The following is a 27095-nucleotide window of genomic DNA, read 5'->3' on the forward strand; positions in this document are numbered from 1 at the left end:
TAGGGTCTTGTCACTCCCTTGCTTAAAATCTTCCAGTGATTCTCCCTAATCTTCAGGACAATGTCTAAATGCTTTAGCTTTGTGTGTGTGTATATATATATATATATATATATATATATATATTTACATTTTATAATTATGGGTGGAGTGTGAAGTAAAGACAAAATATATAAAATATGAAAAAAATGTACTTTGAAATTTTGGTATGGAAAGCAAGATTCAGCCAGGAACTAGAATTATAACTTTGGAAATTAGTCTCCTAGAGATGAGAACTGAGGTTGTGAGAGTAAACAAAAACAAAGAAGGAAAGAGTATGGAAGAAAAAGACAAGAGGATTGAAGATATACATGGAGTGAAAGCAGGAAAGTATGCCTACAGAGGAGGCCAAAAAATTAAGTTCATTGCAGGCAGTATGATAAACAGAAGTCAAGAGCAGGGAGAAGGGTAGGAGGCTTTTACGTGCTAATTAGTGCGAAAGGGCCAAAGACAAGAACTGACTATATGTCCCTAAAGAGCTCTGAAGATAGGGTAAAGATCCAGATGGAATTTTGAGAGGCTGCACTGGGAATAAACACTTATAGTGATTTACCTGTAAAGAGTAAAGAGACATGGGTAACCAGGAAGTTGATACCCCCCACCCCAGACAAATTCCTTTGATGTCTACTAGATGTAGCCATTAGTAGAACTGCAGGTGCTAAGACTATAGAGCCTTCCTCCCTCCTCACCTTCCCCGCAGACTAGCCTTAAATGCCTGGGAATATCTATTAACGTCAGTGATGCTCTGGTCTCTGGCAGCTTCCATTCAGAACCTTGGTACCGTTTGTGGTTGAGCTCTCCCCTGCCTCTCACAGACAGCGGAGGTCAAGCACAGGTTCCCACTTTCCTCTCTGAAGAATTTCCTTTGGACTTGTTTCCTTTGAATTACTATCTCCCTTGCGTTTCGGTTTTATAACCTTCTTCTGTGCAGTTTCTCCTTGTACATTTGTGCCTGTGTGAAGATCCTGTCTTTCAAAATCCCTTCCGAGACAATTTACTCATTGTGGTATTGTAATTATTCCCCACACTACCTCACTGGTATCAACATGAGAATTCCTGCCTATGTTAAAATAATGAGCAGGTGCCAATGATAACGTATTTGTCAGACTGTAGACTTTTATATTTTCTTAAAGAAACAAAAACTGAAATACATTCAGAATGTTGTTAATGATTCTATAGTAACTTTGTTAAAATTTGCTTTCTCTTAATATTAGATAATCTTTGAGGGGGGGGTGGGGCGCATTTCACACCACAGAAGTGCTTCTTGACAGTGTCCCATCTGTCAGACTTGCAGGAAAAGAAGTGGCACCTTTGCCTGCTTCTCTTCTGAGCACAGACAGAGAGATTCATAGACAACCTTGCCAAGATGTGTGGGTGGAAATGGGAGATCGAAATTATTAGTATATTTTCCCAGGAAGAGAAGGAAGCAAAACTAACAATAAGGAGGGCCAGGGAGGTGAGGTGCAATGAAGATGAGAAAAAGGAAAATACCTCGGGATTTCATGGAGAGTTTGTTTTACCCTTTGAGGATGACACCAACAGTCAACTTTCCTATAACTTAAATCTACACATTGTAATGATTCTGGATGACTCCTTTCCTGCTTTCAAGATAGATCCCTCACGGGAGTTAAATAGAGGCTGCTTTCTAGGTGTATTCAATTGCTTTTTTTGTCGTTTTTCATGTAGAAAAATAGTTGTTTTTCATCTTGACTCATTCATTTGTATTTAATTTAAAAGGTGTTAGCCAAATTTGTCCTTTCTTAAAGATTCTTTTTGGTCTAGGATACCCCACTTGAAACAAGTGTATTTATTTATACATTATAAAGAATATTACAATTCATTTAATGTCTAAAACTCATCTCTTAAGTGACAGGGTAAGCAGTTTCCAAGTCTTTCACTGACACTTTGTGGCAAAAGGTGGAACTACAGTATTTCTTAAAGTTTTCTGACGTTTTGTATGAGTAATATAACAAATAATCAAGAAATTGTCATCTTACGTATCTGTATACATACATATGTACTTTAAATAAAGAACAATCAAGAAATTGCTTAATCATTCATTGACACTATTTAAATTACAATATCACAACCTACTATAAACAGCACTTTGATTTCACAAAGAAATAATTTAAATTATATATTAAAAAATCATATGTTGGCTGTCTTTCACACTGTCATTAATATATTGGAACTGAGATATTTTTGAAATTGTGTTTTCTTTCATTATTTTAACTGTTCATGAGTTTTTAAAAAGTCATAAAACTAGCGATTAAGATTGTTCCCTGGAAATTTCATTCTGTATTTAGGAATTTTTAGGAACATTATTGTTGGGTCAAAAATGTTATTTCCCATTTTATAGCTCCTTTTTTCATGGAAAGTGGTTTTTAAAATTGTGATAAAATATACATAATTTAAAATTCACCACTTTAACCATGTAGTGGTACAATTTACTGTACAATTCATTGTCAGTAAAAGTACATTCACATTGTTGTCCAATCATCACCACTATATATGTCTAGTTACATACCGTGCATAGTCTCCTCTTGATATTATAATATCAATTATTAGTTGACATTTTAAGACCTAAGTGTATGTTTAATAAAAGATGCAATCTCAACAACAAATTAATATATCACCTTAGTTTAAATTTTTCCAAGTGCAAGGATTGATCTGAGAGAGAAATTAACTTTTTCCATATGCAGTGTGATAGATATTAAAACGAAAGGCAGTTTATCATAAGTGCAGATTAAAGTTGCAAAGGGTATTTTTATACTAATATTTTCTTTTCCTATTTGAAAGGTCAGTTTAATCTTTGGCCCATCTAAAAACCGGCAACTGGCTCAGGTTATTTTTAAAGACTATATCTCTATATTATGTTTTAAATCCCTCTCTGCATCACAGGCTACAGATGCTGTCATACAGCTGGAGTCAGGTTCCATCTGTCAGTCCTGCAGAGAAAAGGTGAGAATTATACATCATCAGCTTCTTACAGCAGAAGAGATGATGAACCAAATGAGGGGTGAAAGAGAAAGAAATAAAGGCACCTCTGTATCTCAAAAATCTCTTTTTCAAAAATCTGTGTTAGAGGTGGGTTTTCATTCAGTTTGCATCCCTGCCTCCTGGTATCCCCTTTCACCCCCATGTGTACAACCATTCCTCACTTGTTCCTGATTAACGCAGGCAGACTTGTCAAGGCAGACTAACCACAAACTAACTTTAACATTGGTGAATCGTGATCATTCAGAAAACCGATTTCAAAAATAGTCCCAAGTTCATGTCTCATGACCTGCCAAGGCTCATCAGAAGGCAGTATGCAAGGAATTGAGAGCCAAGAAAATAACTGACAGGCAGCCAAGTTCTCTGTCAAATGTCAGACTTGATTCAAAAGGGGTGAGGAAGATAAATGCTCCATTCAGCCCCTGGGTTTTTTCTCTCCTTTTAAAGAACCTCATGGGTAAATGTACAGTACCAATAACAGCAACACACTACAAGTGGATGAACAAATCAATGCTATGAATATTTATTTATTGCAAAGGAAGTTCTAGGCAGTGTTTGTGTTTGGGGAAAAGCTTTCGAAACCAAGAAGAGTAAGAGAAAGGAAAAGCCCAGCTCAAAATGAAAAAGAGCCTTTGTGCTAGTAGGAAAATAAGAAAAAAAATACAAATACCCATAATAGTCTATAATAATTTTAGAATGTGATTCATGAGGAGGAAAGGTACGATGTGTAATATGGGGTTTTTTTTTAAACTTTTTTTTCTTTCTAAAAAAATTTTTATTGGAGTACAGTTGATTTACAATGTCGTGTTAGTTTCAGGTGTATAGCAAAGTGAATCAGTTATATATATATGTGTGCGTGTGTGCACGCGCGCGAGTGTAATTGCGACATCCTAGCTGATGGTTACCACAATCTAACCAAGTATTTGCAATAGGGATAGAAAGACAATTATATAGAGGTAAGACATAACTGGGGGATTTTAAACATAGGTTATTGGGGAGGAAAAGGAAGAATGTTATACTTCGGAGAAATACAAAGTCTGGGAAGAGAATATAAGAAAAAATGATGAGTTTAACTTTGCATAAATTTGATGTTCTACTAGGAGAAGGTTGTGTTTCCCTTGTATCTTTAATATTTTGAATGGAGAAATGAATAAACTAATGGATATCTGCTCAACCCAGATTGAGGAGATAAGCACTTGAAGACGTGTGTTCAGTTCTGGACAGCAGCTCCGTTAGAGACATCTGCCGGTAATCTGCAGCATCTTCAGAGTAAAGAGACCAGGGTCATGAGAGAGGTCCTCCTGCTATTATGTATGAAGGATCTGGCAATGTTTACCCCAGAGAAACAAAGTCCTGGGCAATCGATGTAGTCATAATCTTCAGTATTTTGAATGTACATAATATAAACACCATACTTAAGATATTGTAAACAGCACAGTAATATTATTTAACATAAAGTCCAAATTCAAATTTCTCCAATTATTCCAATAACATTTTTTAGAGATTAATTTTCCCTCTATTTTTTCTCCCTAAGATTGAGAGGTAAAGAAACACCTACACAAGGGAACCAATTTCTAGTAATTGTACACACGTATGATCCAAAAAATGTGACTTGGCTGTTAAGAAAGCTAACAAGATCACAGGCTGTCTTAATAGAGAGATATTGATGAAAGCAGTCACCCTGTTCTTTGCTGCCTGGTGAGACCACAGCTGGAAACGTGTGTGCAGTTGCAGATAGCTCATTTAGAGCCATCCCTGATCATCTGGAGTGTGCTCAGAATAAAGGGATCAGGATGATGTGAGATGCAAAACCCTGCAGTTGCACGTGAGGGTTCTGGAGATATTTAGCGTTGGTAAGCAGAGCTTTGGGGAATGGTCGTAGCTGTGGTCTTTAAATATCTGAATGGCTACTGTTACAGGTTGAGCTAGAACAGAGCATCAAGCCACAGACAATTATTCTTAAGCTTTAAAATGTAATGAAATTTGCCCTGATGAGTTGAAAACTTGCTTTACACCAGTGACCCTTTTTCTTCCAATTTCTCCATTTTAGAAGGGCAATATCACCCTATCCTTATCCCATCACTGCATTTTAGAAGTAGATAACTTGTTTTCTAGGTTTCACTGGTTCACAGATGGAGAGGAATTTTGCCTTGGGAAGGCCCATACCCCAACTCTCACCCATTCTTGACTTAGATGATATTTAGATGATATTTGGGATTTAAAGTTGACGCTGAAACGGGTCAAGAATTTGGGGCTGTTGAGATGGAGTGAATTGTATTTTGCATGTGGGAAGAACATGAATTTGTAGGGGCCAAAGGGCAGACTATTATGAGTTGAATTGTGTCCCCCCAAAAACATATTAAAATGCTAATCCCCTGTACATCAGAATGTGACCTTATTTGGAAATAAAGTCATTGCAGATATGATTAGTTGAGTTAAAATGAGTCCCACTGGAGTAGAGTGAGCCACTAATCCAATATGACTGGTGTCTTTATGAGAAGATGCCATGTGAATATAGAGGCAGGAGAACACCATGTGATGATGCAGAGAGAGATTGGAGTCACAGAGCTGCGTACCAGGGAACCCCCAGAAGCCACGAGAGAGGCAAGGGAGGATTTCTCTACAGGTTTCAGAGGCAGCTTGGCCCTCCTGACACTTTGACTTTGGACTTCTGATCTCCAGAATGGTGGGATAATAAGTTTATGTGGCTTTAAAATACCCAGCCTGTGGTACTCTGTTAAAGCAGCCCTGGGAACCTAACACAGGTACAATGATAGATAAAGTTAATTCCTTGGGTTCCAGGAAAGAATAAAGAACCCATGAACAAAACTGAAAGAGAAACATATCAGCTGAACATGAACAAGAACTTGCTGATAGGTAAAGTCAACACAAAATGTAGTCAAGAGCTTAAGCAAGTCATAAATTCTCTACTATTAAAAATATGCAAGCAGAATGAATCAGGAATACTGCAGAGTTGATTTATGCATCAAGTTAGACTGAATAATCTCCAACTCCAGAATTCTATGAACATATGTTAAAGTCCTGCCAAAGAGAGGTTGGCAGCTGCCTTTCACCTTCTGCTTCAACGATAGATGCTGGTATATAATAGAATGGCATTCATGGTGTAAAAGATTAAATCTAAGCTCGGCATTTACTAGCTACTCAACCTTAGGTAGGTTCCATGACCTCCCTAGCCTCAGTTTTCCACATGTTAAACAGGGATATTAACAGTAATCATTTCATAGTGTTATTATGAAGATTAATAATTTAAATTGCTTAGAACAGGACATGGCCCATAGTAAATACTATAGAAGTGTAGCTTGAAAATCTGCTTGTTCTCACGTTGCTTGGACATCATGCATTAACACTGTCCTCCTATCACTGCAGTTCCACACCTCCAAAACAGGGAGAATAGGGAGTCAAACTGGAACGGACTGTAGTTTCTAAGTCTTGTTTTCTTTTCTAGATCCCAAATGGCACCATTTGGATTATTTATTGACCAAGGATCAGAAGTGTGATTTCTTTTTTTGTCAATTTTCTCTTAAGCAGTGATAATGTGTTAGTCAACTGCTAAGATGGATTTGTGTGTGTGTGTGTGCGTGTGCGTGCAGGCCCGCAAGCACATTTCAAGTGTTTCTGAGAAATAAAGGATTTAGCAGCAGCATTTTCAGATAAAAAGACTATAATTTACCCTAATAAAGCTCACTTGAGTTTTTGGTACTTGTGTGCTAGAGTTTGAGAAAGATGTGAAGTTTTCACAATTAAATCCTCAGAAATTCAGGTATTTCATTAAATTATCATCTGTTGGTGACTGAATGGTAATTTCAGCTTCAGGAGGTAGTAAAAGCATTTTTCAGCAATGAAAGTCATAATAAACTGGTACATAATTGTCAAAAAGAAATCCTGAATCAGTGACTTAAATTTAACAAATGCGCTTTTATCTCTTTACTACATAAGGTTACTAACGACTGCATCATTTGGGTGCTTAGGCAACAGCTTTGACAGGTTAATGATACCCCAGGTAAATTCACAGTTCCTTTAAGTGAAGCAAACCCATCAATAGATGTGGGTAGCAGTGCTTACACCTATAGAATTCTGGAACCAGTGATTATGTGACCTTCAGATACATCAGAGGGAGGATGGAGATTCAAGGAACTATGTGTTCTTTCCGTAAAGAGCAGCTGAGTGAGATAGCACAACTTTTAAACAGGAGGATACACTGAAGGAAAACGAGAAAGGCTTGGCTGTGAAAGTATGTTTGATCTGAGGCAATGCTTAGAGGCCATCAAGAGTAATAGAATGGAGAGAGATTGAGTTTCTAGAGTTTATATGTGCTTTTTTATAGCTCCTTCATTTTCGCAAAAGAAGGCAGCCAGTGTGGTGGAAAGACCAGCTCTTCACTTGGTCTATGAGCCCAGTTGTAACTGTGCTTCTGTGTTTTATGATCCATTTGTCCTCGACAAGTTCCATGAAATCCCTGTGTCTCAATGACGTCATAATATATAAAACATCGTTAATGATGAATTCCCTTGGGAGTGTCGTCGAGATTGAACAACTTAAGGTTATGAGCCATCCACCTTGGTATTTGGCAATAATAGGGACTTTTTTGTTGACTTTTATCTTTAAGTATCTTCATCTCTTAAAAGTCCCAAAGGCAGAGTTTGGGAGCAGATATGAGTCAACGTCATGGCTGAGGCAAACATTGCATTTCATTGAAAACTAGCAAGCTCCTGGTTCATCTCAATTCACTAAATATTTCTTGAGTGTTTGGTGACCACTGAGGGAATAGAATGATAAATCAAAGACTGTGCTTTAATTTCTGGAAAATGAAATTTGAAATCGAGTAAAAGTAAACACAGCATTATGATCCATTGAGAAAAGTCTTGCAAGGCAAATGAACTGATTTTAAGCATATATTCAGCATTCACACCTATTGACCGATACAGTGAAAACACAGGACAGCCTTAAATTAACTCCCTGTGGCAGTGTTTATTTGTGGACTTGCAGGGGTACTAATTAGCTTGACAGTGTTCCTCCATCAATAGTCATTTTCTTTGTTTAGTTGCTGTCTTAGTCTGTCCAGCCTGCTGTAACCGAGAACCATGAACTGAGTGGCTTATAAACAATGGAAGTTTCTTTCTCACAGTCCTGGAGGCTGAGAAGTCCAAGATTATGGCTGTGGCAGATTTAGTGTCTGTTCAGAGTCATTTCCTGGTTCATAAACAGCAGGTTTTTTTGTTTGTTTGTTTTTTGGTTTTCTGCTGTATCCTCACATGGTGGAAGGGGCAAAAGATCTCTCTGGAGTTCCCTTTATGAGGGCTCCACCCTCATGATCCACTCCTTTCCCAAAGGTCCACCTCTTAATACCATCACATTGGGGGTCACGATCTTTCTTTTTTATTGAAGTATAGTTGATTTACAATGTTGTGTTAATTACTGCGGTAGAGCAAAGTGATTAAATTATACATATATATACATTCTTTTTTTTTTTTTACATTCTTTTCTGTTATGGTTTATTACAAGATATTGAATACAGTTTCCTGTGCAATACAGTAGGACCTTGTTGTTTATGCATTCTATATATAATAGTTTGCATCTGCTAACCCCAAACTCCCAGTGCATTCCTTCCCACCCTGCCCCCCTTGGCAACCACAAGTCTGTTCTCTATGTCTTTGAGTCTGTTTCTGTTTTGTAGATAGGTTCATTTATGTTGTATTTTAGATTCCATATATAATTGATATCATATGGCTTTTGTCTTTCTCTTTCTGACTTACTTCACTTAGTATGATAATCTCTAGTTGCATCCATGTTGTTGCAAATGGCATTATTTCATTATTTTTTATGGCTGAGTAATATTCCATTGTATATATGTATCACATCTTCTTTGGGGGGGGCAGGATCTTAACATATGAATTTCTGGGGAGCACAAACATTCAGTCCATAACAGTTACTCTTCCTTTTTCTTTCCAAATTAGTTTGTGTGGCTGTGTGGAAGAACCACCACATGAGGACGGTGACCAATTACTTCATCGTCAACCTTTCTCTGGCTGATGTGCTAGTGACCATCACCTGCCTTCCAGCCACATTAGTGGTGGACATCACTGAGACCTGGTTCTTTGGACAGTCCCTCTGTAAAGTGATTCCTTATTTACAGGTAATTGGTTTTCACACTTTTGGGTTCAAACACAGAAACTACCAATAAAGTATAGTTATGGCCCATTGGTAAATTACCTAGTGAGCTAAGAGAGAAATATACTTGCCTAAGGAATTGGCAAACTTAAGAAAAGTAATACCAGAGACTTTTTGGGTAAACAAGGTAAGTTCTGGCTAAAAATAAAGTGCGAGAATCCTCAAGTCATCAAGAGATGCTGCACAAACCTTTTACTTCTTTGATCTCTAATTTTCCAATTATAAAATAAAGAAATTGAAAAAATTAATGATTGAGTCTTTCCCAGTCCAAATAATAGAGGACTATCTGTTTTTATAAGTAGTCTCATTTACTACTGAGAAATCAAGAGCTATGTGATAAAAGCAGTACAGGGAACAGGTTTTAGTGCAAGTTCTGAATTAAACTACCAGGTTTGGAATCTCTGTTCCACCATTCACCAATTGTATGCTATTGAGCCAAATACATAAACTCTTTGAGATTCACTTATCTTAAATGATTAATAATTTTAATTATAGCTATCTCCTGTGGTTGTGCTAGTTTACTTAGATAATTTATATAAACCACTTGGCATAGGGATTGCTCCCTGGAAGACTACAACCTTATAAAAACATAGTATGTTCTCAACAAACATCCGTCATGGTCATCATTAAGAACAAATACTTCCAGAGAATAGTTTTCTGATTGATATTCTGATAACTCTAAAATCTTTAAAAATTTTCCCAAGCTGGTGTCCATAGCTGGAATTCTAAAAGACATGGATTACCTTTAGCAATTGGGCAGTGAGTGAAATGGTGGCCACTCCCTACTGGTTCCCTTAACCACCCTCCACCTCCCAGTTCTTATTCCATCCAGGCTTCCGTTGGTATCATGACATTTGAGGAAAATGACAATATGCTCCCCATAATGACAAGTTGGGGGCAGTTAAAACAATTGAATCTAGATACAGACGTTACACTGTTCAGAAATTTGGACTCAAAATGGATCATAGACCTAAATGTGAAATGCGAAACTATAGAACTCCCAGGAGATACCATGGAAGAAAACCTAGATGACCTTGGCTGTTTTTATGACTTTTTATATATAACACCAAAAGCATGATTCTTGAAATAAATCACTGACAAGCTGACTTTATTAAAATTGAAAACTTCTGCTCTGCAAAAGTCAATGTAAAGAGAATGAGAAGACAAGGCACAGACTGGGAGAAAATATTTGCAAAAGACATGATGATAAGGGACATTTACCTAAAACACAAACAGCTGTTTAAACAATATGGAAGCAAACAACCCAATTAAAATATGGGCCAAAGACCTTAACAGACACCTCATCAAAGAAGATATACAAGTAGCAAAGAAACATATGAAAAGGTGTCCCTCATCACATATCATCAGCGAAATGCAAAATAAAATAATGATATCACTACACACCTGTTAGAATGGCCAAATTATGGAACACTGATAATACCAAAAGCTGACAAGGATGTGGAGCAACAGGAATGTTCATTCATTGCTGGTGGGAATGATGCAAATGTTATAGCCACTTTGGAAGACTGATTTTTTTTTTTTTCCAAAACAAAACATAGTCCCAACATATGATCCAGCAATTGCTCTCCTTGCTACTTAACCAAAAGAAGCTGAAAATTTACATCCACACAACAACTTGCATGCAGATGCTTATAGCAGCTTTATTCATAATTACTAAACTTGGAAGTAACCAAGATGTCCTTCAGTAGATGAATGGGTAAATAAACTGGGGTACAACCAGGCAATAGAATATTATTCAGTGATTAAAAGAAATGAGTTATCAAGTACTGAAAAGACATGGAGGAATATCAGATACTTATTACTAAGTGAAGGAAGCCGATCTGAGAATGCTATGTACTGCATAATTCCAATAATATGACATCATGAAAACAGACAAAACTATGGAAATGGTAAAAAATATGAGTGGCTGTCAAGGGTTGGGAGGGATAAACAGGCAGAGCACAGAGGATATTTTTTTAATAAATTTATTTTTTATTTATTTATTTATTGGCTGCATTGGGTCTTCATTGTTGCGCATGGGCTTTCTCTAGTTGCAGCGAGCGGGGCGGGGGGCAGAGGGGGCTACTCTTCATTGTGGTGTGCAGGCTCCTCACTGCAGTGGCTTCTTTTGTTGTGGAGCACAGGCTCTAGGCACGCAGCCTTCAGTAGTTGCAGCACATGGGGTCAATAGTTGTGGCTCAAAGGCTCTAGAGCACGGGCTCAATAGTTGTGGTGCATGGGCTTAGTTGCTCCGTGGCATGTGGGATCTTCCTGGAGCAGAGATCAAACCCGTGCCCACTGCATTGGATAAGAATCCACTGCACTACCTAGGAAGTCCCACAGAGGATTTTTAAGACAGTATAATATATGATAGTATAATGCTTGATACGTGTCCTTATACATTTGTCCGAACTCATAGAATGTACAGCATCAAATGTACCACTATGGTGGGAGATGTTGGTAATGGGGGAGGCTATGTGGGAACAGGGAATACAGGGAAATCTCTGTACCTTCTCCTCAATTTTTCTGTGATCTTAAAAGTACTCCAAAAATAAAGTCTTGGTAAAAACAAAAGTTGAGAGAGACCACAAATAGCTCATTACTATAGATTATATTAATTAGGCTTTTGGATCCGAAATGTTACAAAGAGATCTTTAGCTCAATAGTTGTTCAATGACCCGTTATAAAGAGAAGTAATAAAATTTTAGATCTGACCTCACTGATAGAATACTAAGTGGGAAATGCCATGAAAGTTATAACCTTCATCGCAAACATTAAGTTTAACTGTAAGGTTAGTTTTGTCAGTCAGCTGAAAATCATGAGTGGGTTACAAAAATAAACTATAGCAAATTTTTTGAGAGAAACAGTACATCAAGCAACAGAGAAACATATCACCATAGAAAACAATCAGTAAGCAATGGGTCTTATGATATTTACATGGAGACACTGGGAAAATCATAAATAGCAGAGAATTCTAATATTTCACTATCTCTGTGGTACTTCCAGAAAACTTTTATTTCTCTTGGTTCCAGTAACCACCCAGGGGGAAATTTTGGAGATCTTCCTAAGTTTTTTTTTTTTTTTTTAATTTTTTTGGGGGTACACCAGGTTCAATCAACTGTTTTTATACACATATCCCCATATTCCCTCCCTTCCTTGACGCCCCCCCCTCGAGTCCCCCCCACCCTCCCTGCCCCAGTCCTCTAAGGCATCTTCCATCCTTGAGTTGGACTCCCTTTGTTATACAACAACTTCCCACTGACTATTTTACAGTTGGTAGTATATATATGTCTGTGCTACTCTCTCGCTTCTTCTCAGTTTCCCCTTCACCCCCCGCCCCCTCCCATACCTCGAGTTCTCCAGTCCATTCTCTGTATCTGCTTCCTTGTTCTTGTCACTGAGATCATCAGTACCATTTTTAGATTCCGTATATGTGAGTTAGCATACAATATTTGTCCTTCTCTTTCTGACTTACTTCACTATGTATGACAGATTGTAGTTCTATCCACCTCATGACATATAGCTCCATCTCATCCCTTTTTATAGCTGAGTAATATTCCATTGTATATATATGCCACATCTTCTGTATCCATTCATTTGTTGATGGGCATTTAGGTTGCTTCCATGTCCTGGCTATTGTAAAGAGTGCTGCAATAAACATTATGGTACAAGTTTCTTTTGGGATTATGGTTTTCTTTGGGTATATGCCCAGGAGTGGGATTACTGGATCATATGGTAGTTCTATTTGTAGTTTTTGAAGGAACCTCCAAATTGTTTTCCATAGTGGCTGTACCAACTTACAGTCCCACCACCAGTGCAGGAGAGTTCCCTTTTCTCCACACCCTCTCCAACATTTGTGGTTTCCAGACTTTGTGATGATGGCCATTCTGATTGGTGTGAGGTGATACCTCATTGTGGCTTTGACTTGCATTTCTCTGATGATGAGTGATGTTGAGCATCTTTTCATGTGTTTGTTGGCCATCTGTATGTCTTCTTTGGAGAAATGTCTATTTAGGTCTTCTGCCCATTTGTGGATTGGGTTATTTGCTTTTTTGGTATGAAGCTGCATGAGCTGCTTGTATATTTTGGAGGTTAATCCTTTGTCCGTTGTTTCATAGGCAATTATTTTTTCCCATTCTGAGGGTTGCCTTTTAGTCTTGTTTATGGTTTCTTTTGCTGTGCAAAAGCTTTTAAGTTTCATGAGGTCCCATTCGTTTATTCTTGATTTTATTTCCATGATTCTAGGAGGTGGGTCAAAAAGGATCTTGCTTTGATGTATGTCAAAGAGTGTTCTGCCTATGTTTTCCTCTAGGAGTTTGATAGTGTCTGGCCTTACATGTAGGTCTTTAATCCATTTGGAGTTTATTTTTAAGTATGGTGTTAGGAAGTGTTGTAATTTCATTCTTTTACATGTTGCTGTCCAATTTTCCCAGCACCACTTATTGAAGAGGCTGTCTTTTTTCCATTGTATACTCGTGCCTCCTTTGTCAAAGATAAGGTGCCCATATGTGTTTGGGCTTACTTCTGAGTTCTCTATTCTATTCCATTGATCTTCCTTTCTGTTTTTGTGCCAGTACCATACTGTCTTGATCACTATGGCCTTGTAGTATAGTTTGAAGTCAGGAAGCCTGATTCCACCAACTCCATTTTTCCTTCTCAAGATTGCTTTGGCTATTCGGGGTCTTTTGCGTTTCCATACAAATCGTAAGATTTCTTGCTCTAGTTCTGTGAAAAATGCCATTGGTAATTTGATCGGGATTGCATTGAATCTGTAAATTGCTTTGGGTAGTACAGTCATTTTCATGATGTTGATTCTTCCAATCCAGGAACATGGTATGTCCCTCCATCTGTTTGTGTCATCTTTGATTTCTTTCATCAATGTCTTAAAGTTTTCTGCATACAGATCTTTTGCCTCCTTAGGCAGGTTTATTCCTAGGTATTTGATTCTTTTGGTTGCAATGGTGAATGGGAGAGTTTCCTTAATTTCTCTTTCTGCTCTTCCGTTGTTAGTGTATAGGAATGCAAGAGATTTCTGTGCATTAATTTTGTATCCTGCTACTTGACTAAACTCATCAATGAGTGCTAGCAGTTTTCTGGTAGAGTCTTTAGGGTTTTCTATATATAATATCATGTCATCTGCAAAGAGTGATAATTTTACTTCTTCTTTTCCAATTTGGATTCCTTTGATTTCTTTTTCTTCTCTGATTGCTGTGGCTAACACTTCCAAAACTATGATGAATAACAGTGGTGAGAGTGGACACCCTTGTCTTGTTCCTGTTCTTAGAGGGAATTCTTCCAGTTTTTCTCCATTGAGAACAATGTTGGCTTTTGGTTTGTCATATATGGCTTTTATGATGTTGAGGTAATTTCCTTCTATGCCCATTTTCTGGAGAGCTTTGATCATAAATGGATGTTGAACTTTGTCAAAAGCTTTTTCTGCATCTATTGAAATGATCATATGGTTTTTATCCTTCAGTTTGTTGATATGATGTATCACGTTGATTGATTTGCGTATATTGAAGAATCCTTGCATCCCAGGGATAAACCCCACTTGATCGTGGTGTATGATTTTTTTAATGTGCTGTTGCAGTCTGTTAGCTAGTATTTTGTTGAGGATTTTTGCATCTATATTCATCAGTGATATTGGTCTGTAGTTTTCTTTTTTTGTGACATCTTTGCCTGGTTTTGGTATCAGGGTGATGGTAGCCTCGTAGAATGAGTTTGGGAGTGCTCCGCCTTCTACAATATTTTGGAAGAGTTTGAGAAGGATAGGTGTTAACTCTTCTCGAAACGTTTGATAGAATTCGCCTGTGAATCCATCTGGTCCTGGGCTTTTGTGTGTTGGGAGATTTTTAATCACTGCCTCAATTTCTGTACTTGTGATTGGTCTGTTCATGGTTTCTATTTCTTCCTGGTTCAGTCTTGGAAGATTGTATTTTTCTAAGAATGTATCCATTTCTTCCAGGTTATCCAATTGATTGGCATATAGTTGCTTGTAGTAGTCTCTCATGATCTTTTGTATTTCTGAGGTGTCCGTTGTTACTTCTCCTTTTTCATTTCTAATTCTGTTGATTTGCATCTTCTCTCTTTTTTTCTTGATGAGTCTGGCTAATGGTTTATCAATTTTGTTAATCTTCTCAAAGAACCAGCTTTTAGTTTCATTTATTTTTCTTATGGTTTCTTTCCTTTCTTTTTCATTTATTTCTGCTCTGATCTTTATGATTTCTTTCCTTCTGCTCAATTTGGGGTTTCTTTGTTCTTCTTTCTCTAGTTGTTTGAGGTGTAAGGTTAGGTTGTTTACTCGATCCTTTTCTTGTTTCTTAAGGTAGGACTGTATGGCTATAAACTTCCCTCTTAGAACTGCTTTTGCTGCATCCCATAGGTTTTGGGTTGTTGTGTTTTCGTTGTCATTTGTTTCTAGATATTTTTTGATTTCCTCTTTGATTTCTGTGGTGATTCCTTGGTTGTTTAAGAGTGAATTGTTTAGCCTCCATGTGTTTGTATTTTTTGCAGTTTTTTTCCTGTAATTGATATCTAGTCTCATGGCATTGTGGTCTGAGAAGATGCTTGATATGATTTCAATTTTCTTGAATTTGCTGAGGTTTGATTTGTGACCCAAGATGTGATCTATCCTGGAAAATGTTCCGTGTGCACTTGAGAAGAACGTGTAGTCTGTCGTTTTTGGATGGAATGTCCTATAAATATCAATTAAGTTGAGATGGTGTAATGTGTCATTTAAAGCTTGTGTGTCTTTATTTATTTTCTGTTTGGATGATCTGTCCATTGATGTAAGTGGGGTGTTCAAGTCTCCCACTATTATTGTGTTACTGTCGATGTCCCCTTTTATAGCTGTTAGCTTTTGTCTTATGTATTGAGGTGCTCCTATATTGGGGGCATAGATATTTACCATTGTGATATGTTCTTCTTGGATGGATCCCTTGATCATTATGTAGTGCCCCTCCTTGTCTCTTTTAATAGTCTTTACTTTAAAGTCTAATTTGTCTGATATGAGTATTGCTACTCCAGCTTTCTTTGGACTTCCATTTGCATGGAATATATTTTTCCATCCCTTCACTTTCAGTCTATATGTATCCCTTGGTCTGAAGTGGGTTTCTTGTAGGCAGCATATAGAAGGGTCTTGTTTTTGGATCCATTCAGCCAGTCTGTGTCTTTTGGTTGGAGAATTTAATCCATTTACATTTAAAGTGATTATTGACATGTGTGTTCCAATTACCATTTTCTTAATTGTTTTGGGTTTGTATTTGTAGGTGTTTTCCTTTTCTTGTGTTTCCTACTTAGAGAAGTTCCTTTAGCACTTGTTGTAAGGCTGGTTTGGTGGTGCTGAATTCTCTCAACTTTTGCTTGTCTGGAAAGCTTTTGATTTCTCCCTCAAATCTGAATGAGATTCTTGCTGGGTAGAGTATTCTTGGCTGTAGGTTTCTCTCTTTCAGGACTTTCAGGATATCCTGCCATTCCCTTCTGGCCTGCAGAGTTTCTGTAGAAAGGTCAGCTGTTATCCTGATGGGTTTTCCCTTATATGTTGTTTGTTGCTTTTCTCTTGCTGCTTTTAATATTTTTTCTTTGTGTTTCATTGTCGTTAGTTTGATTAATAGGTGTCTTGGTGTATTTCTCCTTGGGTTTATTCTGTATGGGACTCTCTGTGCTTCTTGGACTTGGTGAATTATTTCCTTTCCCATGTTGGGGAAGTTTTCCACTAGAACCTCTTCAAATATTTTCTCAGACCCTTTCTTGTTTTCTTCTTCTTCTGGGATGCCTATAATTCGAATGTTGGTACGTTTAAGGTTATCACTGAGGTCTCTGAGGCTGTCTTCTAGTCTTTTTATTTTTTTTTCTTTTTCCTGCTCTGTGGCGTTTATTTCTCCCATTCTGTCTTCCAACTCACTTATTCGTTCTTCTGCCTCAGTCATTCTGCTGGTTATAGCATCTAGAGTATTTTTAATTTCAGTTATTTTGTTATCCATTGCTGTTTGTTTTTCTGAGTTCTTATGAACTGTTTCTTGTACTTTCTCTATTTTGTTATCGAGATTTTGTATCATTTTTACTATCATTACTCTAAATTCTTTTTCAGGCATTTTTCCTATTTCCTCCTCATTTATTTGGTCTTGTGGGTTTTTTTCCTGCTCCTTTGCCTGCATGGGGTTTCTTTGTTTCCTCATGGTTGTCCAAGCTTTTGGGGTTGCTTGTCCTGGTGATAGAGGTGTTTATAGAAGACTGTCCAAGCCTCAGACTAATGTCCAAGTATTGGATTAAACGTATATTCAGTCTAGGAAACACATACATGTATAAGACACACAATTATTGAATCCATTAGGACATAAGGCTCTAGAAAGACCTGACAGAACCCCAGTGTGCTATCAGATATTCAAAGAGAAACCCAGCAGAAATTGACAACTGAAACAGAACAAATCAGAGACAAAAGCAAAAGCAAACAAACAACAAATAACACCCTACACATACAAACATCAATCCAGGGAGATTTTGTATGCTAGGATCAAATATAGAAATGAGCTGGAGTACCACCAGAGAGAATGGAGATTCTCAGAATGTAATTAGACAACTGTATTAAGAACTAAGATAAAGACAAAAATACACTTAAAATGGCTGGAAGAAAGGGGAACAGAAGAGCGTAATGTGGTTGGAAATATGCAAAGAAAAAGAAAGGAATAGAAGTGTATAAAAGAAAGGGATGAAAGGAAAGTATGAAAGATATTTTGTCCGTACTACCAAAAACTTAGCTAGATATAGAAGTATATAAAAAGGCAAAAAAAAAAAAAAAAAAAAAAGAATAAAAAATCTCCTTAAAAAATTATGTTGTAAAAAACTTGTAGATCCCTTCGGGCTAAGATTGTATTTAATAAATCAAAAAAAAAAAAAAAAAAAAGAGAGAGAAAGAAAAAAAAAAAAATCCAGAACTGATCCCAGAATGGACCAGTTCAATAGGTATTGATACTACTATTTCTGTGTCCTTAGCGTCTCAGCTGTAAGTGTCCTTCTCCTTGCCTTGGGTTTTTTTTTTTTTTTTGCGTTATTCTGTGACCAGCAGAGGTTCCTTTATTGTTCGTCTGTAAGCCTCGGTGTGTGGGGAGGGAGAAGGTACAATAGTGGCTCCTTCTCCTGGGAGTGAGTGAGCAGTGGCGCACTGTTGTTTCAGTCAGGCTTGGAGGTCCCTGTTGCAGAGGGCGCCGGTGGCTCAGGCGTACACAGAAAGTCTTAGAGTTGGGCCTCTCTCGGGGTTTTTTCTTTTTGATGCTGGTTTTTTTTTTTTCTTTCGGCAGCCTCCCTGCTGCTGGTGTTGCAAGGAGTTTTAATCTAGCCCCGCCTGAGTGCCTGAGGGTGCTTGTTATCCCTGAGCGCCTCAGGTGGCCCGCAGGGCTTCTCTCCACTGCCTGTTGCAGAGGCACCGAAAGAGAGAGAGGCTATGCGCGTGGCTCCTCCCCCCCGCCCGGGAGCCTGCAGCCTCCAGCCGCCATCATGGCCGGGCAGTTCTCAGGGACCGGCACTCCTCTCCGCGGACCTCCTCCCTCCTGTCCTCTCGGTCCGTCACCCTACCGGCAACAATGTTTCTCCCCCTGAACCAGCTCTCCGGTTCCCACGCTCCCGCTCCTGGACCCTCCGTTCAGCCGCGGATCGATGTCTCAGTCCGGGAACGCTGAGCTGCGCTGCGGACCCTCCGTATGTTTCTCACTCCCTCCCGTCTGCCACAGCTCCGCTGCTTCACCCTCTTTGAGCCCTCGTAGATGCCTCCCTACCGGCTATGTCGGGCTCCCCGCAGCCCTTTCTGGTGTCTGAGGCCGTCTGCTGGTGTTCAGCTGGCTCTCCGTGGGAATGACTGCGTCCTTCCGTGCATTCCCAATGCATCTGTGGAGAGGGATGCACTCCACGTCTCTCTACTTCGCCGCCATCTTTTTCTCCTTCCTAAGTTTTAAGAAGGCTTAAGTTGCTCAGAATCTTCAATTGGCTGAGTTGTTCTCTCTACAAACCAGAAGTTTCCCTGGCGGAGAGTAGGGTGATGGGGAGGGGTGTATCACCCAGTCGTGGGTGCAGCCCTGTTCTAATGCACATTGATACTGTTTTACAGACTAGGTGTTCCAGATTCACCTATGTGGACTCAAGGACAGATTGAAAACAGCATGCAACCACGAGCGATGCAGGGCATGGGTCTCTCTTAATGTTCCTCATAAACAGTATTCTTTCGAGCAGCACAGCTTCACAAGTCTTACAGTTGAAAAAACATCTTCATTTCTTGATAGCTTCTATCTGCTTCTCTATAAAGTGCCCAGTTTAGTCAACTCCTCAGTTGATCCTTTTCTCTATAGATCAAGGACAAAGCTATTAACAACCACAAGATCTGAGTCAGGTGGAAAAGATTAGACCCATTCATTACCTCATTCAACATTACTTCTTGATGGAAAGTAAATGCACGAAAATATTGGGGCACTGGTAGAACTCATATCTCCAAATTTATTGTCCATTTTCCATAAAAATTTCCCAACTAGAAGGAATAGTGCCAATGTGTAATAAGCCAATCATTTAAGTAGGTTTTTTTCCTTTTAATTGTGATGTTCTGAAACCAGGGATCCCTCATATGGTACTTATGTCCTATTGAGTATTTAAAAACACGTACAAAACACCCAGCCAAATTTTAAGGTTATTTGGTTGCATTTAAGATTCTTTGGACATTTACTAATTTCCTATTACTTACATGTTTTTTTTCTTCTAAATAAAACTCAATACAACCTTTGGATTTATGACTGATATACAAGACTTCAGCAAACTCTCATCAATCTTAAAAATCTCACAAATATAAAACTTAGCTAAATAATTAAAATGACCCTTTTATGTCTTTAATCATACCATAGGTCTAAGACCATTAACACTTATTGACCTACTTGCTGAATAATTATCATGAATTTCTAGAAAAAATATAAAATATTTCACTTTTCTTCTCATACATGCAGGAGCAGTTGACTGCTTTTTCAGAGAGACTTTTTGTTTTGTAACTGCAGAAAAAGCACTACACAGGAAATGCCAGGAGAAGAAGAACAAAAGCCAACTGAGTTGTGGGTGTTGGGCGTTGGGTGACGGGACAGGCTTCCTTGCTCTCCGTCACACTTCTCCACCTTCTAATCTATTAGTTCCTGTCATCTAAACTTGTGATTTGGCAAAATTTCCATTTCTGCTTGTCATGAATCTCTGAGTCCCTTTTGTCACATCTATATACTAGTATGAAACTGACTCCTCTACCAAAGAAAGCTTCCCACGTTGCCCTGACCACAAGGTACTCATAGGATGGGTGCAAGATAAAGCACCAACGGCAAAAGAAAGTTCACAACATCTCACTTCACTCCACTCATCCTGTTCATAATTTGCACTACGTCCATTTCTCAAATGATTTATTATCAGGTTGACTTGAGCTAATATCAAAATTTCAATGAAAAAGGCACCCAGAAGTACAGTCCTGCAAGTAAAGCAACAACAAAACTCTCATTTATAATCACTTATGATAAGGTGAAGTTGTATATCCCCTTCAAGAAAATCATGTAAATTCAATGCTAATTGTGTACTAGAGTATATTATACACCAGCAAATGTGGTAGTCAAACAGCGACTCTTAAATCACTGAGGGCCAGGGGTCCATGCAATGGATTCTACAGTTAGATTAACTGAACCAGCATGTTCTCTCATGAGAAGGCACTGCACCCTGGCTCACCGTTGGCACTGGACAGCCATCCCTCAAGTGCACTGTTTTGAACTGATTATTACTATCTAACAGTAGAGGGAACTAATAGAAATGACTTCAGAAGTTGAAGCACGCTACTTCTATCCCATTCACCCATGTTGATTAGAATTCATGAAAAAATAAAATACATAGTCTTGATGAATATTTTACATTTCTGGTTGCTAGAGAGGATAAATATAGCTCTGGTTCAGCAGCTACAGAAGGTCAGCTATGCAGAACTAGGCAGCCACTGTCCTATTCCCAGGTGGCAAGGGTATGGAAGGGCCCTGGGTGCTTGACATGTTCTCAGGGAAGGAGTGGAGGTTGGAGGAGAAGGGGACATTTGGGAAGGAGGTGTGAATACCCTCTAAGGCAGCACCAAGGAATTGCCAGGTGCCATCAACCAACCAAAGCCTACTCTGGTAGAGTTCATCCCTTTAAGATTACGCTCGAAATTAACCTCCAAAAGTTTAGCATAGTTTACACCTTTATTTGTAATTTCTGTGATTATGCTTCACTGGAAAGCAGTGTGTTCCAATTATAAGCTAGAATTCCAAGCTTGGGAATGGAAGAGAATACTAATAGTATAATCACCATCATCATTGTCATAATCATAATAAGGAATAACAAACATTTAGACAGCATTTATATACCAGCCCTGGGCTAGGCATTTCACATCTCAGCTGGCTGTTCCTACAATTCCATGGATAGCTACGATTATCATGCAATTTTACAGATGAGAAAACTGAGGCATAGAGAGGTTAAGTAACTTACCCAAGATCACACATTTAGCAAATGCAATGGGGTGCATACCCAGGAAACCTGGTAGTGGCATTGATTCCAATCACACTCTGCTGCCTTTTCCAAAGAGGATCAAAAGAATCAGAGTTGGCGAGAGTCTTATCCTGTCATTTCACTCATGTAATAGAAAAAAACAAATAAACAAGCAAACAATAACCCATCCACATTTTGCCTACAGCTCTTAAGTAGGTGACCCACACTGTACAGCTAGCTGGGAGGAGATGAGAATGGGTATGTGGTCCTGATGCTTAGCCCAGAGCCTTTCCTCCTGTGCCGGACCAGCCCTTACATCCCTCTCACTCATCTATACCTACAGTCAATGCATCGACAAGGAAGGTGCTGATGTAAGAAGCAGAGAGGTCTGCCCAGTCACCATTTATGAGATCAATACAACTAGGACAGAAAAATAGAGAAAGATGACTGTGCCATGTATATTAAGCTTGAGGCTTATGACTATTCCTTAATTCAAAAAAATATTTTTTAAGCGCATCAAGCACTGTGCCAAAGACTGTTTTAGGACTGTTTTGTTCCTGTCATTGGTTTTCAAAGAGAGGCTTGTTTTTAAAGAGAGAGTTTTGAGAAAATTGATTTTGTCAGAACTAATGATCTATTCATCTGGTACAGAATACACAAAATATAACTACCCAAACTGATCAGAGAGGGGATAGGCATGTTTGATATGTTCCTTTACTAAGTTCTTAAAGTTGTAAGTTAAAGTATTGTTTGTGGTGCTATTAATTATATAGAAATCTGGATTGCGTGAACCTATTTGAATTTTAGAGACAGATTGCTTATTCCAGCATTGGGAAAACTATGGTAAGGAGGTCCATATAGAGAATTATTTTTTATCATGACTCATGATTTTCTTTGGGTGCAACATGTTGGAAATCAACTGATGTAAAAATAACCTGGATTATTTAAAAATAGGAAATGAGATACCCATAATTCCAAAATGCTAATTAAATGCAATTGCACTCAAATTCTTGTATGATAATTTAAAAGAAAGATGTCATCGTATTATTCTCTATAAATGAAAGAGAATTTTCCAGTTCAGGCTAAACATAGATTTTACTGTTTTTCCATTCCAAGATAAGATTTCCCCTATCAATGGAAAAAATCTAAGACAGAATCATGGTCGTCATTATTTAAAGAATGCCATCTTATAGATTAAAACACTTGGCATTAAAAAAGATTGCAAGGCTTTATGGTACATTTTTATGTTTAATGGCAAATAGGTATTCTTTTCCCTAATACTTTTCTAATATTATTTTTGGCAGACTTTTTTTTTTTTTTCTTTTTTAACAGAAAGCATTGTATGAAGTGTTTTTTGACAACTTTGAATCTGGTTATCTGTGTGCCTATATTTCTGATACGGTAAAAATACTGAGAATGGTCCATGTGACACCTGGTACTTCCCGTGTTCTACCTTCTTTTCTGCCCTAGACTGTGTCGGTGTCTGTGTCTGTCCTCACCCTGAGCTGCATCGCCTTGGATCGGTGGTACGCGATCTGTCACCCTCTCATGTTTAAGAGCACAGCCAAGCGGGCCCGGAATAGCATCATCATCATCTGGATCGTGTCCTGCATCATCATGATCCCTCAGGCCATCGTCATGGAGTGCAGCACCATGCTCCCTGGCTTAGCCAATAAAACCACTCTCTTTACAGTCTGTGATGAGCGCTGGGGTGGTAAGTCCATTGTGGCCCTTGCATTTATACGACAGCTGCAAATTGAAAATCTGATTTGCATAGCCTTTGTAAAGTTGGCATTTGTTAATATCGTTTATTTTATAACATGGTTGAACATTATATTGCCTTAGGTGTCAGGTTCCCTAGCGGGCTTCAAAGACAACTGGTTTTTTCATTTTAAAAAACCATGTCTGGCCTGGGAACATGGATGTCTTGCCCATGGATCTATGCTGTTCTCTGAGTCAAATTAGCTAAATATGTTTTCTCTATTCATAATATAGTAAAACTGATACATTTTGTCACTGGTATTATTATTGCCTGATTTAAGAATTATACTAATTATGAAATTAGGCGTCCTTTTCGGTTTCTCATCTGATATGTTCAGTGGTTAAATTTAAATAATCAGAAGTTTGGAGGCCTTATGCTCCTTTGGTTCAAAACTCTCAGCAACAGTCTTTGTGGTTTTTCTACTGTAAAATAGTGGAAACACCTTTATCAATGCCTGGTGATGCCATGAATCTGGATACAGCCAAGAATGAAAGAAAATAAAATAATCCTGCATTTCAGCACTAGTTACAAAATTATCACATGAAATATAAAGAAACAATCTGTTCTCTTCTGGATAAGTATATTACAGTGGCTCATATTTAGGGATTGTAAACACTAGGAAAGCATTTGTTTATTGGAAAGATGCATCAACAGAGGCAGTGCACCCCAAGGATTGCTCATGGACCTGATATTTTCAAGTATATGAATCTCTGAATTCATGTTAATTCCTACCTCGATTCTTTTATTGGAACACTGAAAAGAGGAAAATCAGAAACTGAAAAGTTAGGCATACCTTTTCACTGCAGCAAGAGAAAACTCAGAAGACACGGCAATTATTCTATATGTTATCCAAAGACCTATGATAATTAAAGTTTCAAAAGTTGCTTTATCTGTTACTCTAAATATTAAATACTCCTTATTAAAACTGAGATTTATCCTTCCCTTCAATTGCAATTCTTTTGCTGTATTTCTTTCTGGATCTTCCTCAGTTTTTCCCAAGTTTCCCCATTAACAATGAAGACAAAAACAAAATGAGTGGAAAGTTCCAAAATGATAGACATATTTCTTAAGTGTCTTTGATCCCATTTATTTAATGGCCAAGCAACATCTTGAGTACTTAGGATATGCCAGAAATTGTGCCAACCTGAAGAGAAATAGACTCTGCCTAAGGGAATACATTGTATATAGTGAGGCTGAAAGGCAAATAAATAAGGTTTATGGTGTGATTAGTATTTTAATATGCTTATATACAAAGCGTTAGGAGCACAAATGAGAGGACAGTCTCAGTCCTGGCCATTTGAACAAAAGTTTATAAGGAGTTGCTAACATTTCAGCAAAACATTAAAGATGAGCAGGGAGGAAACACATGGGGCAGTTCATTTGCTCAGGGTTTGAACTCTGGTCACTCAGAATGAACTTGTTTTGCCTTTTATTTGACTATGTCTTAATGTTCAAATATCTCAATTATTTTTTAGTTTAAGAAAGACTTTAAAAATGTGGAGATTCACTAGCACAAGTGTGATTCTCTGTCACTGTACAATTTAATAATTTGGCCAATTAAATGACTAAAATCTATCAAAAAAAAAAAAAAGAGCAGGGCTTTTCCAGACAGGAAAGAAGGAAAAGGGTGTCTTAGAAAGCAGGAGAACTCACACAATGGGCACCATCCCTTGAAGAGGTAAGGGAGTCCAAACTTGTAGTTTCTGGAATGCAGAGGGAGATAGTCTAAAGAATTGTGGGAAAGAATTGGGAAAATATGGGCTGGGGACCAATTGTGACATCTCTCTTAGGTAATTCCTATATAATGAGTTATGTTTGGAAAAGAGCCGAAAGATCTCTTGATCAGAATGCTTTAGTTAATGATGAAACTGAACCAAAAATTAAATTATTTGCTAAATGTTATAAAGCAAACAAGCACATTTAGATCTAAGTGTTATCGAACCGAGGTTTGGCTGCTCACCACTCAAAAGTCAATAATCGAGAGGCAAGTGTCAGTAGAAAGGAAAGGTGCTTTAATCAGAAAAGCTGGCAATCTGGGGAGAAGGTGGATTCATGCCCTGAAACCAGCTCCAAAGATTCTGCTCAGCCATGACAGTTTTTGAAGGGCAAAAGGGGAGAAAATCTCAGTGAATCATCAAGACAGGAATTTGGATTCTCCGTCATTCTCCACTGAGTGCAGGCTGGCTGACTCTCTTCTTTATCTTGCCCATGTGGTCTGCCTGCAGGATTGCTAAGGGGGTTGCTGGGGGTAGAGAACTCATCATTCTTTAACTATTTAATTCTTCATTCTTACTTCTTTTAATCTAAGGAAAGAATCAACAGGTTAGGCAAGGCACAGTGAGCATTCAGGAGAGCATAACTCAGGAGGTAGGTTAAATTGGTCAGTGATCTCATCCTTATAATTATATTCTTTTAAGGTTAAATGGGAACAAAAATGGGCAAACAGGAAAGGGGCAAAGGGCTGTTTTCATAAGCTTCCAACTCACACATAGGGATTCTTTAAGTTTATGGAGATGGTAATTAGATTAAAATTCCCATCTATTATTCAACATGTGTCAGTAGTATTTTCTCTAAAGTATTTTGGTAATTAGTTTCATTTATAAGTTTGTGGGCTGATTTTATAAACTTGTCCTTTTTTTAGTGTTGCCCTGAATGATTGAGCTGCATTAACCCCCATGAGAAAAGACGGCAAAACTAGGGAATCCCATTAGTCATCATGATTAAGTCAATAGCTGCATCACTTTCTAATTACCTTTGAGCAACCGATATGAATATAGAAAACTCATCCCAGCCTCTCACATTTTATTACCTAACTATAGAAGGGATATTTTCCTTAAAAAGAGAAACTATTGTTGAATACCTAAAAATCTAAACTCAGTCTTCAGAAGTCATTTAGGAAAACTATTTGAAAATGATTTTATATTAGAGTGTAGTTACTTAAAAGGACCTTAAAGGCTAAGATAAGTGATACTGAATTGAGTTGATCATCTACAAAATTAAGCAATAAAATCTCTGAAATTAGTTTTTCATATACTAAATGAAATTGCTAATAACTTCATGTTTTCAAAAAGAATATGAAAAATTGAAAGCATATTCTTATTATTATGCTCATTAGACATTTAGTTTACTATAATGATTTTTACATAGCAAAAGCTTTGTTAATATAAACTATTTATAAGTCTACATTTAACATAAAAATTTAAAGCTTGAACACGTGTGATAGTCACAACCTAAAATTACTATAGGATTAGCTTTGTAAAGTTTAAACATCTTGAAAGTCCAAAGGCCATTTAGTCCAATTTTTAAAAGTTTGTTGTGAAATATCTTTTATTTCCAATTAACTCATAAACTGTTTTTCTTATCTTTATCCTGTTAAATCAGTGATCTAGTTATAAAAGTAGAGATATCATAATATCCTACAACCAATATTACAGTGTGGAAAGAGTCAATAAATTATGTGGTTACTTCATTCAAATCTCTATCAAGCTCTGTTTCCTTGCTTTATTCTCCATATGATACACTGTTTTGGTTTTTATTATTAGCTTTTGTTTTTATCTTCTAAGTATAATTGTCTGTTTTTGTTTGGGGAATCTTCAGT

General features: G+C 37.8%; 1 protein-coding gene across 2 annotated transcripts in view; it reads left to right on the forward strand.

Annotated features, from left to right (window-relative positions):
• The window catches only part of HCRTR2 (hypocretin receptor 2), a 109243-nt gene that overhangs the window by 54198 nt on the left and 27950 nt on the right, over nucleotides 1-27095 (forward strand). For both annotated transcript variants that reach the window (XM_057699551.1, XM_057699550.1), the window contains exons 2-3: nucleotides 9009-9187; nucleotides 23206-23449. In XM_057699551.1, coding sequence (XP_057555534.1) covers nucleotides 9009-9187; nucleotides 23206-23449 — 423 coding nt within the window. The remainder of the gene's footprint in view (nucleotides 1-9008; nucleotides 9188-23205; nucleotides 23450-27095) is intronic.

This window comes from Hippopotamus amphibius, chromosome 11 (genome assembly GCF_030028045.1).
Source record: "Hippopotamus amphibius kiboko isolate mHipAmp2 chromosome 11, mHipAmp2.hap2, whole genome shotgun sequence".
In the NCBI taxonomy this organism is placed as follows: Eukaryota; Metazoa; Chordata; class Mammalia; order Artiodactyla; family Hippopotamidae; genus Hippopotamus; species Hippopotamus amphibius.